Genomic DNA, 15,161 nt, shown 5'->3' with positions numbered 1-15,161 from the left:
TTTTTTGCAGCTCGAGAACGAGAAACGATTGTGAAAGATGAAGCGACGGTTTTTACATGCAAACTTGATTGCCCCGCTAGCTCAGGTTGACGACGAGGACGGTGAAGAGCGAAGATCCACGGTTCGAGACCCGCCAAGAGCTGTCGACCAATATACGTCACGACGCTTAACGTGTCTAAATGCATAAAGAAGTCTTTCCTCACTTAATTATTTGCGGGGATTTTTTTTACGTGTCAAGAACGCGGTGGGGGGGGGGGTTGTGAAACCAGTCGAGCGTTTATAGCGTACATTGCATTCAACTTCCAACAAATTTGAAGCTCATGTCTGACTGACAACATACAGAAAAGTCAAAACATGATTTCTAGTTTATGATGAAGCGCACCTTTCATCTTTTTTGTTATACACTGGTTGACCAAAGTGGACAACTTGGATGATCTCATGCAAATGCAACATTCGAGTTATTCAAAGGTATTTGAAGTTCAGATGGTTACAAATTGCGTCAAAGTCACTTTTCTGCATTTACTGTTGGCTTTGGTCGGCAGGAAAAGTGCATTTTTCTCCTCAGATTAAAGGCAAATTGTTGCAAGTAACAAATGAGAATGCAAAATAAAGCGCATGTAGCAATATTTTTCCATCAATTCTGTTGACAATCTTGATGCCTCCGATCACATTTTAGGCCTTAATTTACTTTATGACATGCAAAAGGATCAAAAAGCAGACGTCGCTATGAACGCTTGTTCGCCACAAACCGTTTATCTTCACGAGGGTCGCGGGCATGCCGGAACCTCTCCCGTCGTCGTCATCCTAAATCGGCTGCAAGCCATTGTCAGGACACACAAACAATCTTTCAGATGATGGAACCCGTTTCAAGTTTGACTTGATGTCTTAAGGTGCTTTTATTTTTTTCCTCCAAGGCCTTATTGTCAAGAAATTTTAAGAACATTTTCTCCCTCCCCAAAGTTTAAAGTAGACCACTTGAAATCACTTCACATTTTAATCCAAGTACACAGGCACAAAGTGAAAACGGGAGCTTGACAATTTGCATACAAACATGTCCACATACAATATTTCAGACGCCATTTTGGTCACAAGCGTTGACGGGTCTGGCCGCAGCCACCATTTCCAAGCCCGCAGCGTGGACACGACGGTGGTGGAGAATATTGTCATGGGCTGAGAATGGTGGCTGCAACCAAACGCGCGCGGCTCGGACAGGAAAAGAAACCCCTTCATGCAGTTAGTGTTGGTCAGTGCACACCCAGTGAGTTAGTGACCGAGCGGAGACAAACACACCAAAGGAAGAACAAAGAAATACAATCGGCGCAGAGTTGGCGCTTTGCTCTCCAAGTGGCGCCGTCGCATCTGCACCTCTCGTCTGGGAACGCTACGGAGACAAGACTCGTCTTACGATGCGTTGGCATCCATTTCATTGCGCACTGGCCTCAAAAGCGAGCTGTTCATCTTGCAATCGTTCCTCTTCCTCTGATGGCAGCCCGGCGACAAGAACGATGGGCATCATGTGCCACCTGAGGACCCGCCTTCCATTTTGTGACCTTTCTCTAGCTCCTTCGCCACCTTGCAAAACAAGCACATTGACGCACAACATTTTTTTTTAATTCATTTTTCAAGACGAGTGTTCATAACCATGTTCAGGTTCTCCACGATGCCTCCCGTCCCAACCGGCGTCCTCGTCACCCTGCAAATAAATAAGACAGTTCATCGACCGAGTGCGGGTGGCTTTATTGGTCAATGTACTCCTCACCTTGGTCCAACTTGCTCTTGGTGGCGCCGGTCCACAATCCTGAAACCAACAAATGTTTGGCGTCGCTAACAAACTCCTTCGACACGAAAGGAAAGTGACTTCCTCAAAGCAAAAGCTGCTCTGGATCCAGACAAGCCAAACAACGCCAACATTTCTTGCCAAAAGCACTCAAGCGACACGAGTCCAACCATCGGCTCGAAAAACACACTCCATACCTGCCCTCATCACCGTCAGACCTTTCCGAGCACAAAATGACGACGAGCTTCCCTCGCGACACTGCCCCCTCCTGGTCACCATTTGCAAGCGCCCCTCGGACACATTCCACTTGATTCTTCATTTGTGGAACGACTCCTTTTCCTGCAGGCCAAAAATTGGGTGACCTCCACCCGACGACGTCCTTTTTTTTTTTTCAGTCAATGGCCGTCGGTTTTGTGACCTTTGTCCAGCCTTTCCTCTTCCACCCTACGAAACAAGCACACAAATTTCATCCCGGTGCTTTTGTCCTTTCTCCGCCTCCATCCTGCAACAAGTCAAGTGCATTTGCAATCGTCCTTTATTCACAAGAGAGTCTCCAAAAGAGCCCGTTTGAGCGGGCTTGGCGGAAGAAACCTGGAAAAATGACCGGAGCGCGAGGAACCCATCCCCTTCCGGGATGAGCGGGCTGCAACGGAGACGGCAACATGACACAATGTCGAGCAAAACAACAGACTCCATTTCATGAATCCAAACATTGCACCGAGACTCCACACGAGCAGTTCTTCGAGACCTGGACCTGTCGAACGAGGTCAAAACATCCAAGGAAGGTGGCGGGCGAGTCAGCGACCTGATTGGAGCGTCAACTTTCCCTCGTCCGTCCTGCAAAAGGCAGAATGTGCAATTCGTGGCGTGCCGCTCACTGGATTGCGCACGTGTAGAATTTTAACCGTCGGCCGGTGGGTCTCGGCGCCTCTCGGACCATCCCGCCTTACGACAACCTGGCGAGGCGGGGGGGGGGGGGGGGACAAGTCCAAGAGTGACTGTCAATCAAATCCATGTCATGCACAAGTCATCGGCAAACTCAAGACGGAATACCAGGAGGAGCAGTTCGGCCCGCCTCCCGACACTTGCGGATGTACTCGTGACCCTGGTCCAGGTCCTCTTGTTGCCCCTCAGCAAATCCGGTGGCTCCACAATCCTGAAACACAGAGAGAGAGGAGAGGATCGTGTCGAGCAATATGACGGAGTCGGCCCTCAAAGTCTACACGGCACACTCCGGCTTTCGATTGCCATCGTCTCACAAGAAAACAACTGCTCTGGATCCAGACAAGCTACAACGAGCGACCATCTCGAGTCCAACAACAATCCGCTCTCGACACCTGCCCTCATTTCGAGACAACTTTGCCAGCACGGCACACAATTGGCATCCAGAACCAAAGTCAACCAAGGCGCACCCCAGAGCTCAACACTCCACCCAGTCCTGTTCACATGTTGCCCACACAAGGTGGACTTTGGCGTGCCGCTTGACGCCGAATCGCTCCTTTTACTCGTGCCAGTCGGCTCCTCTTCCAGCCTGCAAAACACACACGCACCCTTACTTGTGAACGACCAACTTTATTTTATTACACAGTATGGCAAAGACGGAGAGGGACAAAAAAAGAAAACACTTTAGACAAGAGCAGACATTCTCGTGAATTCGGTGTCCAGAAATGCCACGCACGAGCTGAAACTTGACGCCAATTTATTTTCCGCTGGTCCGAGGTCCTCCCGCTTGCTTTGTATTGAAGGCTGCCGCGTTCATTTTCAGCTCTGCAGAGAAACAAGAGAAGTTAAGTTGATATCCCGACACGTTCATTTTGGATGACAAATACGAACTCGATCGGCGCTTGCTAAAGAAAATGCACGGTTGAAAGCCGTCGAGATAATGCATCGTATTTATGACGGCAAATACGTTTTGGTGGCCGACTTTAGCGAAAAACCATCAAACCAAACGTGTAAATCTCAAAAAATACTTTTAAACGGTACTTTAACTCTTCATTTTAACGCGACACGTGCACAATAAGACGGTACAATTTTTCTTTTTGACAAAACTTACCTCAAATTGGACAGGTGATCCACAAACGGAGTCGAGTTACAAGTCCAAGTTGTGGTCCAAATCGGATCAAAGTGTCCCCCGACCGGAAATTGGAGAAATGAACGGTTGCGAGGTACGCGTTGGTCATAAATCAACCGGCAATGGAAGAATAAAGTCGCAATTTTTGATTGCAGTTGGCGCAAAAAAGTTTTTTAATGTGAAGTATTGACAACAGGCGTCAAGCATTAGACAAAAATCACATTCACAAGTTTGCAAAAAAAAAAAAGACAAGGAAATTGCACATCTGAGAATAAATACTTCAGCCCATGGATTAAAAAAAAAGTTACAAATGCAATTGCCTCCCTCAGATGAGGTGAGGGGACAAAACCATATTTTTATTTTTTACCATGACAGTAAACGTCATGAGACCAGAGAAGGAAGTCAAAAATAAAAAAGGTTATTTATAGCACCTGAAATAAAATGAATCATATGCAAAAGAGCTGGCCAGCATCAACAACAAACAAAAACATTTTGAAAGCGCTGCAAGGAATAGAAAGCACAATGCGCAAAATCAAGCAAAGGGAAGTGAATTGTGACATGCTGTGCTCAAGTGCGCAAATCATGCAAGAAGCAAAATGGCAAACAAACGACAAACATTTGCTCGTGTGTTCACTTAGCTGAGGACGGTCACGCGGTCCGACGCCATCTTGCCTCGTCTGCGGCCTGTTCTTGACGATTAGCTTCGTCCTCACCTGGCTCCAATCGACCTGCAGGCAAATTGTCCAAGGTGCACATCAGAGCTATGTTATAAAATGCTACTTTAAATTAAAAAACAAACAAAACAACGTTTGAAAGCCCGGCACCAAAGAAAGGGAATAATGTGCTAAATCAAACAAAAGGAAGTGAATTGTGACGTGCTGTGCTCAAACCTCAAACGCAGTCGCGTCCCTCAAGTGTGCAAATCGTGCAAGAAGCAAAACGGCAAACAAACGACAAACATTTGCTCGTGTGTTCACTTAACTGAGGACGGTCACGCGGTCCGACGCCATCTTGCCGCGGCCTGTTCTTGATGACTCGCTTGGTCCACACCTGGCGCCAATTGACCTGCCGGCCTGACGTCACATCCGTCACTCAAAGCCAACCTTATTCTTCTGCGTATTCAACGCAGATTTGCACACTAGCGCCACCCGGTGATCTGTCACTGTCATAAAGTCTGACCACCTGGCTGTCAGTGTGAGAAATGCTGTCCGTGAAAACTTCCGGGAATCTAAACTAATACACGTTGAATATTTCGTCTTTGAATATTATGTTTGAAAACGAAATTTAAAAATAGAAAAAAAGACTGGTATTTGATTTTTATTTTAATATCGAAAAAACTCAATTGGAATCCAGCTTGATATTCTAGTTTGTTATCTGGAACGATCAAGTAAAAGTCTAAAAATAAAGTTGGATTTTCAATTTTAAATTTAAATTTAAAATTTTAAATTTAAAAAACAAAATATATCACAAGACACAAATCGAAATCCGGTTCGTGTATTTGTCTTAGATTTACGGAAGATGTCACCGACATTTCTCCAACTGACCAGGAGATGGCGACAGCGTAGCGTATGGGTGGCGGGGGTCGACCAACGCATGCATCGGAGATAAGAGACATTTAGGTCACAATGCTGAACTCCAGAAATAAAAAAATAAAATAATACTTTGTATGTATGTATGTAATATAACACGTACTACACGTTTGTTTGTGCAGCCCGTTGCTAAATTGCGATTTGCGTAAATTTTTTCACTGATATAAACCAACGTCTTAATAAAAATCGTAAGTATTCGTGAATAACTGCACGTGGCTTAAAGCATTTGGGGTATTGCAATATAAAGTCTGTTTTAACCAAAAGCCCTCGCAGTATTTGATATTCAAAAGGGTAACTAGTCCGCTTTTTGTCATCACTTGCACAACAATTTTGCAACGCTAGTAAAACGGCTTGCCATTCTTTTATTTTATTTTTTTACATCTTGTTATTACAAGCCTTTACACGTATTCTGCCAGCAGGTGGTACTCTCGAGTAACTTCACGGTTCGCCTCATCCATCATACTCCATTGCAGGTTTGGCAGGTGATGAATTGATGACAAGAACAACAAGACCGGTCGAAGAGCTTCATGAGAAGCACCGGGAGCAAACTTTATTGTCTAAGGTTTGTAATATTATATCCGCTTGCATGTGCTCTGTGTATCCATGTTTAGCATGCAGCCTGTTTAGTTTTATTTTAAATACACACATGTATTTATGAGTCTTAACGCATCTCATTGAAGTTTACCTTCTTTGGCCACTTTTTAATATAATCTACCGTATGTTGTATTTGTATGTTCATTTGATCGTAAACCATACACACTATACAAACAAATAGCTTGCTGAGACAGTTTTTTTTTAAATATGGACATTGCAACAATTTGTTCAACGCAATAAAGTACTTTTTTTTTTTATACAAAATGACTGTTGTTCTTCATTTTATCACAGTACAAGGAGTGTGTGATTACAATACATTTTAGCTGTATTTTTCCAATAACAATTCGATACAATGCTTTGTGGACAAATAAAAGTAATTTGCTTTCTGAAGAACACTTAGCGAAATGTTTTTTTAACGCAACATTGTTTGGAGGGCAACCAAATCAGTGTTAGATACAGCGCATGTAGCAACAGCGCCCCCCAGTGGCGATTTGTTCGCAACTACAAAATGGGGTTTGCAAAAAAAAACAGTGAGGTACAAGATGGGGAGGGGGCGGTCAGACAGAGGGTAGAAGGGGGGGGAGTCGGACAAGAGAAGAGGACTGGACAACCACCTTGTACCTTCCCCACTCCGTCTGACCTCCTCCCCACCTTTAACCCCCCCCCCTTTAGTTGGCTGAACGTACTGCCCTTCACCAACTCAGTCAGAGAATGCGACCTGTCGTCTCTTCCCGTTCACAAAAGTCTGACCCCCCCCCCTCCCCACCTTATACCCACCACTCCGTATCTTCCTCTCTCCGTCTGTGTACGACTTTTCTGGCTGTCATGACGCTACATCTTCTTCAGGCGCCACCTCCTGGTCAGTTTGAGAAATGCTTGCGGTGTCAACTTCCGGAAATCCGAAATTAAGTATTTTTAGCAACAATTTTCCACGGCAGGCCAAAGACGTCATTTTGATCGGTACAAGGTGACGCGATTGCACGAAAATATGTTTGACAAGCAGAAGAAGAATGTTGGCTTGGATTGGCGGACGTGACGTCAGGCCAAAAGTCTCCTTGGGCGGATGTGACGTCAGGCCTGCAGGTCAATCGTAGACCAGTGCGGACAAATGTGTAAAAAGAATACGAATCTGCAACCACAGGCACAAACGGGTACAAGGTGTGTGTGTGTGTGGGGGGGGGGGGCAACGTGAGGGGGAGGTCAGACATAGGGAGGATTGGGGGCGTGGATAAAAACCACGCAAGCGAAACCGTTTCTTCACTTTATTACAGTTAATGAATTCACACACACGCACGCGCACACACAAAACAAGAGACAAACAGGTTGGCTTTTCTTTCTCTCTCCTTCTCGGGTCAGAGGGGGTAAAAAAAATAAAAAATAAATAAACACACGGAGGATCTCGTTTGCAGACGCACCACAAAATGTCACCTGGTGATAATTAGCAGCACATCTCAACTCTTTACAATACAGAATTTCGCCTACACGTGGACATTGTGCGACTACAAGTGACAAAATGGAACTTTTTTAATTCCCGAAATACTGCAAAGGAATTTTTAAATTGCACACACACAAGCAGCTCTGTTGCCAAATCAAGTCAAGTTGGCCACCCCCCCCCAAAAAAAAAAAAACGTCAAGAGGGGCTTCCGTGCCACTGCAAGGCTGTGAGATTCGTTTAGAGAAAGGAAGCAAAAGAAAGAGAAAGAAAGAAAAAGTGACGGACAAACAGGACAAAAGCTTTTTCTGCTTCTTTGCACTATTTACACGGCGACACGTTGGCGTATTTACAGAATAAACTAGCACAAACATAGGAACAGAAGAAGTGGTAGGAGATATAAACAGCTCTGTAATATCATTAAAAAAAACAACAGAGGTAAAAAAAAAAAGAAGCTATTTACACATGCCATGAAAGCGGGAGGAGGAATTCATTTTAGAAGCCTCTGATGACGACATGAATTGTGCCTGCAAATGAAAACGCTCCAAGTTAGCGTCTCTTTCACTGGAAGTCAGAGAATTAATTTATTGACATGGAAAAGTGAAGATGAAGCCATGTTGCTACACGACCGCCGACATTCGCACAGAAATCCCCCCCGGCCACACATATTCACCGTCCTGGTTTATTTTGTACTTTCTATGTTTAAATGCCACAAGATGGCGCTAAAGTCATGAATAGTTGGAAAGTAGTAAATGGACTCAAAGAGTTGTCAACTCTTTTCACATCTATGTGTGCAAGAGGAAAAATGTTTAGCCCGGGTTGTTCTGGAGAGTTCACCACTGGATGCATATAGTTTTGCTCTCATTAAATAAAATGGCATTAAGTCTTCATCGTTGGTTTTAGATTTATAGTCCAAACTGCAGTTTATGAGCAATCGACACCCCTTGGAAGGATGGTAGTATTTTTTTTTTTTTTACTAATGGCAGAGGATCATTGAACACGCTGTACTCACAGGCGACATGATTTCTACGTCAACGAGGCCAGCATGGGAAGCTGCAAGAATGACTCGAAGCAAACAAACAAAAAAGGGTCTTAAAAAACACAACAAAGCTCAATAAAATTCTCTTAAAAGGGAAGTTTCTGAAAAGAAAGAAAGGACATAAAAATATGGACAACAATCGGAATAAAAAATAAGTCTGGAAGAAGTTGGGAGGATCTCCTGAGTGAACATCTCCAGCACGATTTGCTGGCTCAGGCAGTGTCCAGTTGAATTCGTACGCACTTGACAATGATTTCAAAATCAACACACATTAAAAAAAAAAAAAAAAAAAAAGTAAATGAGGAAATGAGTGTGTTGTGTTCAAATAAATAAAAACAAACATGGGGGGGTCAATCTAAAAAAATAAAATAAAAAAAGGTCATATTACAGAGGACCAGCCCCCACTATCAAACCTTCAACATACCACCGGAGCAGCCGACAGACAGCGTTTTGTGTGTGTGTGTGTGTGTGTGTGATAATCTCTGGCTGCGGTGTTGTTGGAAGCGTCCACTGTAGAAAAAAAAATCCAAAACAATCTACAAGGAGAGCGAGCAGTGCGGGGATGATACATCAATTTCTGGATGTGTGTGATGTCATTGAGAGAGAGAGAAGGAGGGGGGTCCGAGGGGGGGGGGTCTGCTGGCTTCGATGAGCCGCTTCAGATGCTGTTGAGAGATCCTGGTACTGGTCCCAGTTGGGAGGCGTCCGGCCCGGTCCCATCTCAAGTGAATGACACACAAACAAAACAAATCAGTCATTTGGTGTCTTTCGCACGCTGTTTGGATGTGCTGCTGACTCGTGTGTCAAGGATTCCGGTTTTAGGAACCAGCAAAACGGATCACTAGAACTTTTGACATCGTTGATTCGTTTTCAAATCAGAAAGCAAGCAAACGGAGTCGGTGTGCCTCACAACAAAAATGGAAGTCAGCACGAAGGAAAGAGAGTTCATTCTTACCGTGAGACGAAGCAGCCGTGTGCGCGCGAGCGTGCGGAGGGACGAGGGTGGAGTTCAGCTGAGGTTGGATGGACAATTCTGCGCGCGCGCGCACACACAATGTTGTGGGAGAAAAAAAAGAAAAGTTTCAGAGCTAAAAATTGCGCACAAGCATTTTGCGGTTGACACTGCAAACGGATGCTAACGGCTAGCGACCGCGAGCAGGTCGGGCGCGGCCGAGCGTTTGGCGTACCTGTCGTGCTGAAGTTGAAGAGCACGGGCAGCTCTCGGCCACTGGGCAGCCGCGCGTTGGGCTGCCGGAGCTCGTCGAAGAAAGTGTGCGAGCAGGCCTCCAGCGGCGAGAGGCGCGAGGCCGGCGTGTACTCCAGCAGGCGAGAGCAGAGCGCGATGGCCTCGGGCGGCGTGCGCGGCTTGAACACCTCAAAAAAAAAAAATCTATGGAGCGGCGGCGCTGGCCGACGCGTTTCGTGTCGCTTACCTTGGTCCAAGGGTGAGCTTTGATCTGCGGGAACTTGAACTCGGTGTAATTGGGGTTCATCTCGCGGATCTGCTCCCTGGTCGGGGTGCCGAGCACCTGACCAGACAAAGCGTCAACCTCCCGACGTGTACGGAAGCGAAAATGGTTTGCGTGGGCCGCTCACCTTGATGATCTCCACCAGCTGGTCGACGCCGCTGTCGCCGGGGAAGATGGGCTGGCCCAGGAGCAGCTCGGCCAGGACGCAGCCCGCCGACCAGATGTCGATGTTGGCCGTGTAGTCGGTGGCGCCGAAGATGAGCTCGGGCGCCCGGTAGTAGCGCGAGCAGATGTACGACACGTTGGGCTCGCCGCGCACCAGCTGCTTGGCGCTGAGGGACGCCAAACGCCACGTTTTGTCGTCAGGCACAATCCAAAAAGGACGGACGGACGGACGGACGCTCACGACCTCCACCGAGGTGTTCCGATGCGACTTTATGATCCAAAGTTTGAAATGGAGTCCTTACAAGCGATTACCTTTTTTTTTCCACGACAATTTTTTGTGAAGCTTGTAACAGATATTGACTCGAATCATATCTTGCAAAAATCAGCAAATCTAAATTCTATTTCAGTCAAAGACTGTTGGAAGAGCTTTCTTTGATTCCGGCAAACGATCGAAACGGAGACGTCGTGACGGGAAGATTCGTACTTTGAGTTGGAAGCACCGACACGCCATCGGTGTTGCTTTGCAGGGCCCGGTTGCAAACGTGAGCGCAGCGTTCGGCGTCGCCGTGACGTACTAAAGATGCTAATTATTTTGCAAGTAAATCAAACTGAGTGAAAAAAAAAAATGGAATAATCTCCAGAGTTAACACTTTAATTTTCGCAAGCCCTAACATAATTGTATGAAATGAAGATTATAATTTTCTCCATGAGTCGTTTGACTGTAAATGGATCACAAACGATGACCTCCAAAAAGTGAGAATTAAAAAAAAAAAATACAAATAAAGAGCGCGCGTCAATGCAGCATAATTATTTCCAAAACTTCGTTTCAACATTGTCGCGTGACGCCAAAATGTTTTGGATCTTTGAGATGAGAAAAGCTGAGAAAAAGCTTCTGCGGACGGCTGACACGTCTCGCGAGCGGCTCACCTGCCAAAGTCGCACAGCTTGAGGATGGCGGTCTCGGGGTCCACCAGCAAGTTCTGCGGCTTGATGTCGCGGTGACACACGCCTTGCGAGTGGATGTACGCCAAACTGCGAAACAGCTGGTACATGTACACCTGCGGCACAAGCGCCACAACACAAGCGCCACGTCACGGGCGGCGTTCAAGCGCCATCCTTCCGAGCCGGCGGGCGACATTACTTTGACGTAGATGATGGGAATGATGCTCTTGTTCTTGTTGAAATGTCGGGCCACCCTGTAGACCGTCTCGGGGACAAAGTCCAGCACCAGGTTGAGGTACACTTCGTCCTTCTAGTTGAGATGACGGCGATTAATTTTTCTTTTGCCGCCATTTTCACATCAGCGTGCAAAGACAAAAGTGCCAAACCTTCTCGCCACTGGAGTAGAAGAAGTACCGCAGTCGGACAATGTTGCAGTGGTCCAACTTCCTCATGATCTGCAGCTCACGATTCTACCAGATCACCACGTCAAAGCGAAAGCCGTCAATCACAACGCGTGGCGCGGCGCAGCGCGGCCTTTTAAACGCCAGCTCACCTTGAAGCGCTTATCTTGGAGCACCTTCTTGATGGCCACCATCTCCTGGCTGTCGATGAGGCGCGCCTGGTAAACGACACCGAACGAGCCGTTGCCGATCACCTGAGGGGCAGGGGAGAGCGCATTTGACGACAGAAGGCTCGCGTGGCGCCCGCGCCGCCGTCTGAGCTCACCTTGATGTCAGTGTAGGACACTTCTTGCGGGCGGTCCGGGCCCTGACCCGGCGTGGCCACCACCGTCGTCACCTTGCCGCTGTCTCCTAGGAAACGCCACCACGCTTTCAAATGAATGCAAGCCACATCTCCGCTGGACACGTTCTTTCAATACGAGCGTTAATAAGGCAACGTCATTAACACGCTGGGTCGTTAAGTTCGCATTTAAGACGACGCTGCGTAATTAAAGGGGCGAATGGTCCCAAATTTTGGGCCGGCGTCTTCATTTCTTTCTCCTGGCCGACGCTGACGATACTTGACTCATCCTCACACTGAAGTAAAACACACATGAGTGTCTTCACTTCATTTCATGTTTGCTCCAGACTGACCTCGTTCGCTTTTGTGCATCAAGTCATCGTAACTTCAATGCGCTTGCTTCATGTGGTGGTGAGCGTCTCGCCTTTCCTTTCATCATATCTTTTAATAAACAAATGCTGCATGCGAGAGACCACCAGTTTAGAGTTGGGGTCAAATGGAAGGGGGGGGGTTCTTGTTTAGGGTCGCACGCAAGGATGTCAGCTCAATTTCAGACTTGCAAAGAACACGATGTTAGTACAGTATTTGAAACAATATTATGACGGCAACGTGACATTTGATCAATGCAAGTACAAGTGAGCTTCTTGAGGGCAAGGCGCATCATTTGTGATCATGCAATTGTGTTCATCTGAAGACCTTCCACCTGCGAACACATCCATCACAGCCGGCAGGCAATCTTAACAAGCATTTCAAATGTGCTACGGGGTGCATTGACATTTCAAAGTTAATAAGACAATTTGCAGACGCATCTTTGCAACGTAGCAAGGCGGCAAGCATCCAAGCCGCCCTGGACGTCAATGACTGACTTGCGTCCTCCAGATGTCGCTCGGGCGAGCATAAAGCGTCTTCCCGGCGCCTTCCGAGTCCGCACGGGTGACCTTGTAAGCGGGCAACTTTGCACTCGGGAGCCCCGCGATGATGCGAGTCACCGGCAAGGCAACAAGGCAGCGAACGCACGCGAACAATGAGAGTGCAGCTCGCGACTTTAGCCGCCCGGGCTTCAAAAATCGGCCCGTTTCGATGCTCGCTGGAGCATTCGTGATGAGCTCCACGCGTAGAAAAATACAAATATGACGATTATTATTATTTTTCTTCCATTCAACGTCTGTCCGGCCGGCCGAGCGCATCAGCAGATTTGGCGGCGAAGTGGTAACGTACAAAACAAGTGGCTAATGTTAGCATGCTAACTGGCAGGGACGACTATCTTGTGATTCTAAATAGTGGAGCGAAATAAGTCAAAACAGTAGCGTAGAGATGCTGTCATTTAAAAAAAAAAAAAAGAATATGATATTGAATATTCTATTTTAAATCTTACTGGCAAGTTTGAGGTTCGAGCATCCCGACAAGCTACTACCAGAGGCCTGTGGGACCCCGGACTTTCCTGTGCTGCTCCCCACGGCAGTGGCTGATCCGGCGGGCGCGGCGGCGGCGGCTCCTGGCGGCTCAGCAAACGAGCTGGTTCTGGGCCGCCCGCTGCCGCTCATATCTTTGCGCAGGGCTCGTGGTCGTCTTCCCACTCTTTTTTTCCCCCGGCCGAGCGACACCGTGTCAAGGAAATAGGAAGAACCCGACTGCGAGCAATTTTTCGGGAAGGCACGCCGAGAAACGCCGTTGCTGCTGCCGCCGGCTGGTGTCTGCCTGGCGGGTCTGGTTAGCGGTTGCTAGACATCCAGAAACAGAGCGTGCGCAAAGCATCTTGGGAAATGAAGTTCGCTTGGGATGTGGCACAAGATCACGCTTTGACTTGGACAGCTTATTACAAATGAATCATAAATTTCTTCAACACAGTACATTTACATGTATATCAAAAATATTTTTAAAAAAAGTCCTTTTCACGTTTACCATTTTCCACACACATGAGATGCAACTCTTGCATTGGAGGTGCCGCGTACTTACCATCGTGTTTTCTGTTTATTTGAATTTGTCTGTCTGGGGGAAAAAAATAATAATTAAAAAGTCATCTAAAATAAACATTGCATACAAAAAGTTTACACACCCCTGTTTAATTGGCAGGTTTTTGTGAAAGGGTTTTTCTTTTCCTGTGTCAGGAACAGCCTACTAGAACTTTATTCTGGATTAACCAAAGGCTTTTGAAACGGTGTCAGGCGTATGCTGATTCACGTTTAACATTCTAAGCAAAGTGCACAGTTGTGCAAGCGCATTTCAGAAATGTATTTTTTTTTTTTGACATCTACCTATAAAAATATCATTAAAAACCTGGCATTTGAATAGGTGTGTAGACTTTCTATGTCAATTTTTCCTCATAGTCACGTCTTGCAATAAACGAGCGCACTGTTGAATTGTGACAGCGTTAATAAATTGATGAACGTTCTAAGAATGTGCGATAAAGCGCTCAGATGAAAACAGAGAAATGCATCAAGAAAACACGAGGATGTCAAATCAAGTCAGCAACAACAAGCCGTGTGTTGTTAGAGCTTTAATATTTTCAATATTTAGTTTTCTTTCTTTCTTCTGTCGTCATTTAGAAATATTGCACATGGTCAACATGCCTGCTCACTCATCCTAAAATTCCTTCTCCAAAGCAAGGACAATTCCATTTCGAAGCACAATCATACAGTACACACGCTTTACATCCGTGCGCACGCGCGCGCGCGCGTGTGTGTGTGTGTGTGTGTGTGTACACGTACGTCTGTGAGGGTGTTTGCATGCCATTGCACACGCATGCAGATCGGGCACACGTGATGGTCTTCTTTTACCTGCGTGTATCGGTTAGCCTGAATATTTTGTTTTGTTTCCATCCTGAATGCAACTGATAACAGTCAACATGGCGGACAAATGAGTCGTGGCGACTATAAAAAATACTGTTTAGCATGAAAAATATACTATTGTCCTCGTCGCTGCTGTTGCTGTGTGAGGACAGAACGAGCGGTTGGTCATGTTTCCGCACCACCTGCATGTGCCAAAACGTACACGCACACCCAAACACAGACCGAAAATGCACAGAGATGGAAAAAAAAAAAAAAGGGTAATATATCTATATCGATATATATTTTTTGACACATCCAACAGTTTACAGAGAAATAAAAGCAATACCCATAATAACAATCACTACCCCTCCAAACTCTTCAGCAAACAAAGCCGAGAGCCACAAAGTGCTATAGAATTATTATTATTTTTTTTTACTTTTAGTAAAGTTACACACTGTAATCTCTTCAACAACAATCGCGCCATTCATTTATTTTTCCTTTTAATACAAGAGCTAAGATATTACCAAGGGGTATTGGGGCCACACTCATATCATTGACTTTTTTTTTTTTTTTC

At 46.1% G+C, this 15,161-nt stretch overlaps 2 protein-coding genes across 8 annotated transcripts; both read right to left on the bottom strand.

The window, feature by feature from the left end:
* Positions 1–980: 980 nt before the first annotated feature.
* LOC148321896 (uncharacterized) lies at positions 981–4,927 on the bottom strand. Of its 6 annotated transcripts, none has more exons than XR_015839386.1 (8): positions 2,831–4,824; positions 2,656–2,733; positions 2,196–2,221; positions 1,975–2,116; positions 1,760–1,798; positions 1,642–1,693; positions 1,435–1,572; positions 981–1,381 (listed from the first exon to the last, which is right to left on the bottom strand). XR_015839386.1 is itself a non-coding variant. In XM_088278538.1 (8 exons), the coding sequence occupies exons 3-8, from the start codon at positions 2,715–2,717 to the stop codon at positions 1,513–1,515; spliced, it is 381 nt and encodes a 126-aa protein (XP_088134664.1). In that variant the 5' UTR covers positions 2,718–2,733; positions 2,831–4,576; positions 4,831–4,927; the 3' UTR covers positions 1,390–1,512. The 6 variants fall into 6 exon arrangements, 3 of the variants coding, with proteins under 3 accessions (XP_088134664.1, XP_088134665.1, XP_088134666.1); XM_088278538.1 differs by lacking the exon at positions 981–1,381 and adding an exon at positions 4,831–4,927 and having other exon boundaries at positions 1,390–1,572; positions 2,831–4,576; XM_088278539.1 differs by lacking the exon at positions 981–1,381 and having other exon boundaries at positions 1,390–1,572; positions 2,831–4,576; positions 4,739–4,854.
* A 2,352-nt stretch (positions 4,928–7,279) lies between these two features.
* Positions 7,280–13,567, bottom strand: LOC148321895 (glycogen synthase kinase-3 beta-like). Of its 2 annotated transcripts, none has more exons than XM_088319228.1 (11): positions 13,195–13,567; positions 11,805–11,890; positions 11,632–11,733; positions 11,465–11,548; positions 11,278–11,385; positions 11,064–11,194; positions 10,099–10,303; positions 9,936–10,031; positions 9,690–9,876; positions 9,458–9,535; positions 7,280–9,222 (listed from the first exon to the last, which is right to left on the bottom strand). In XM_088319228.1, exons 1-11 carry the CDS (start codon positions 13,361–13,363, stop codon positions 9,161–9,163), a joined length of 1,308 nt encoding a protein of 435 aa, XP_088175354.1. In that variant the 5' UTR covers positions 13,364–13,567; the 3' UTR covers positions 7,280–9,160. The 2 variants fall into 2 exon arrangements, with proteins under 2 accessions (XP_088175354.1, XP_088175353.1); XM_088319227.1 differs by having other exon boundaries at positions 11,278–11,388; positions 13,195–13,566.
* Positions 13,568–15,161: the final 1,594 nt, after the last annotated feature.

Source organism: Idiotropiscis lumnitzeri, chromosome 16 (assembly GCF_059441095.1).
Source record: "Idiotropiscis lumnitzeri isolate Australia: NSW breed Sydney's pygmy pipehorse chromosome 16, RoL_Ilum_1.0, whole genome shotgun sequence".
Classification (NCBI taxonomy): Eukaryota; Metazoa; Chordata; class Actinopteri; order Syngnathiformes; family Syngnathidae; genus Idiotropiscis; species Idiotropiscis lumnitzeri.
This window is presented reverse-complemented; position numbering and strand designations above follow the sequence as displayed.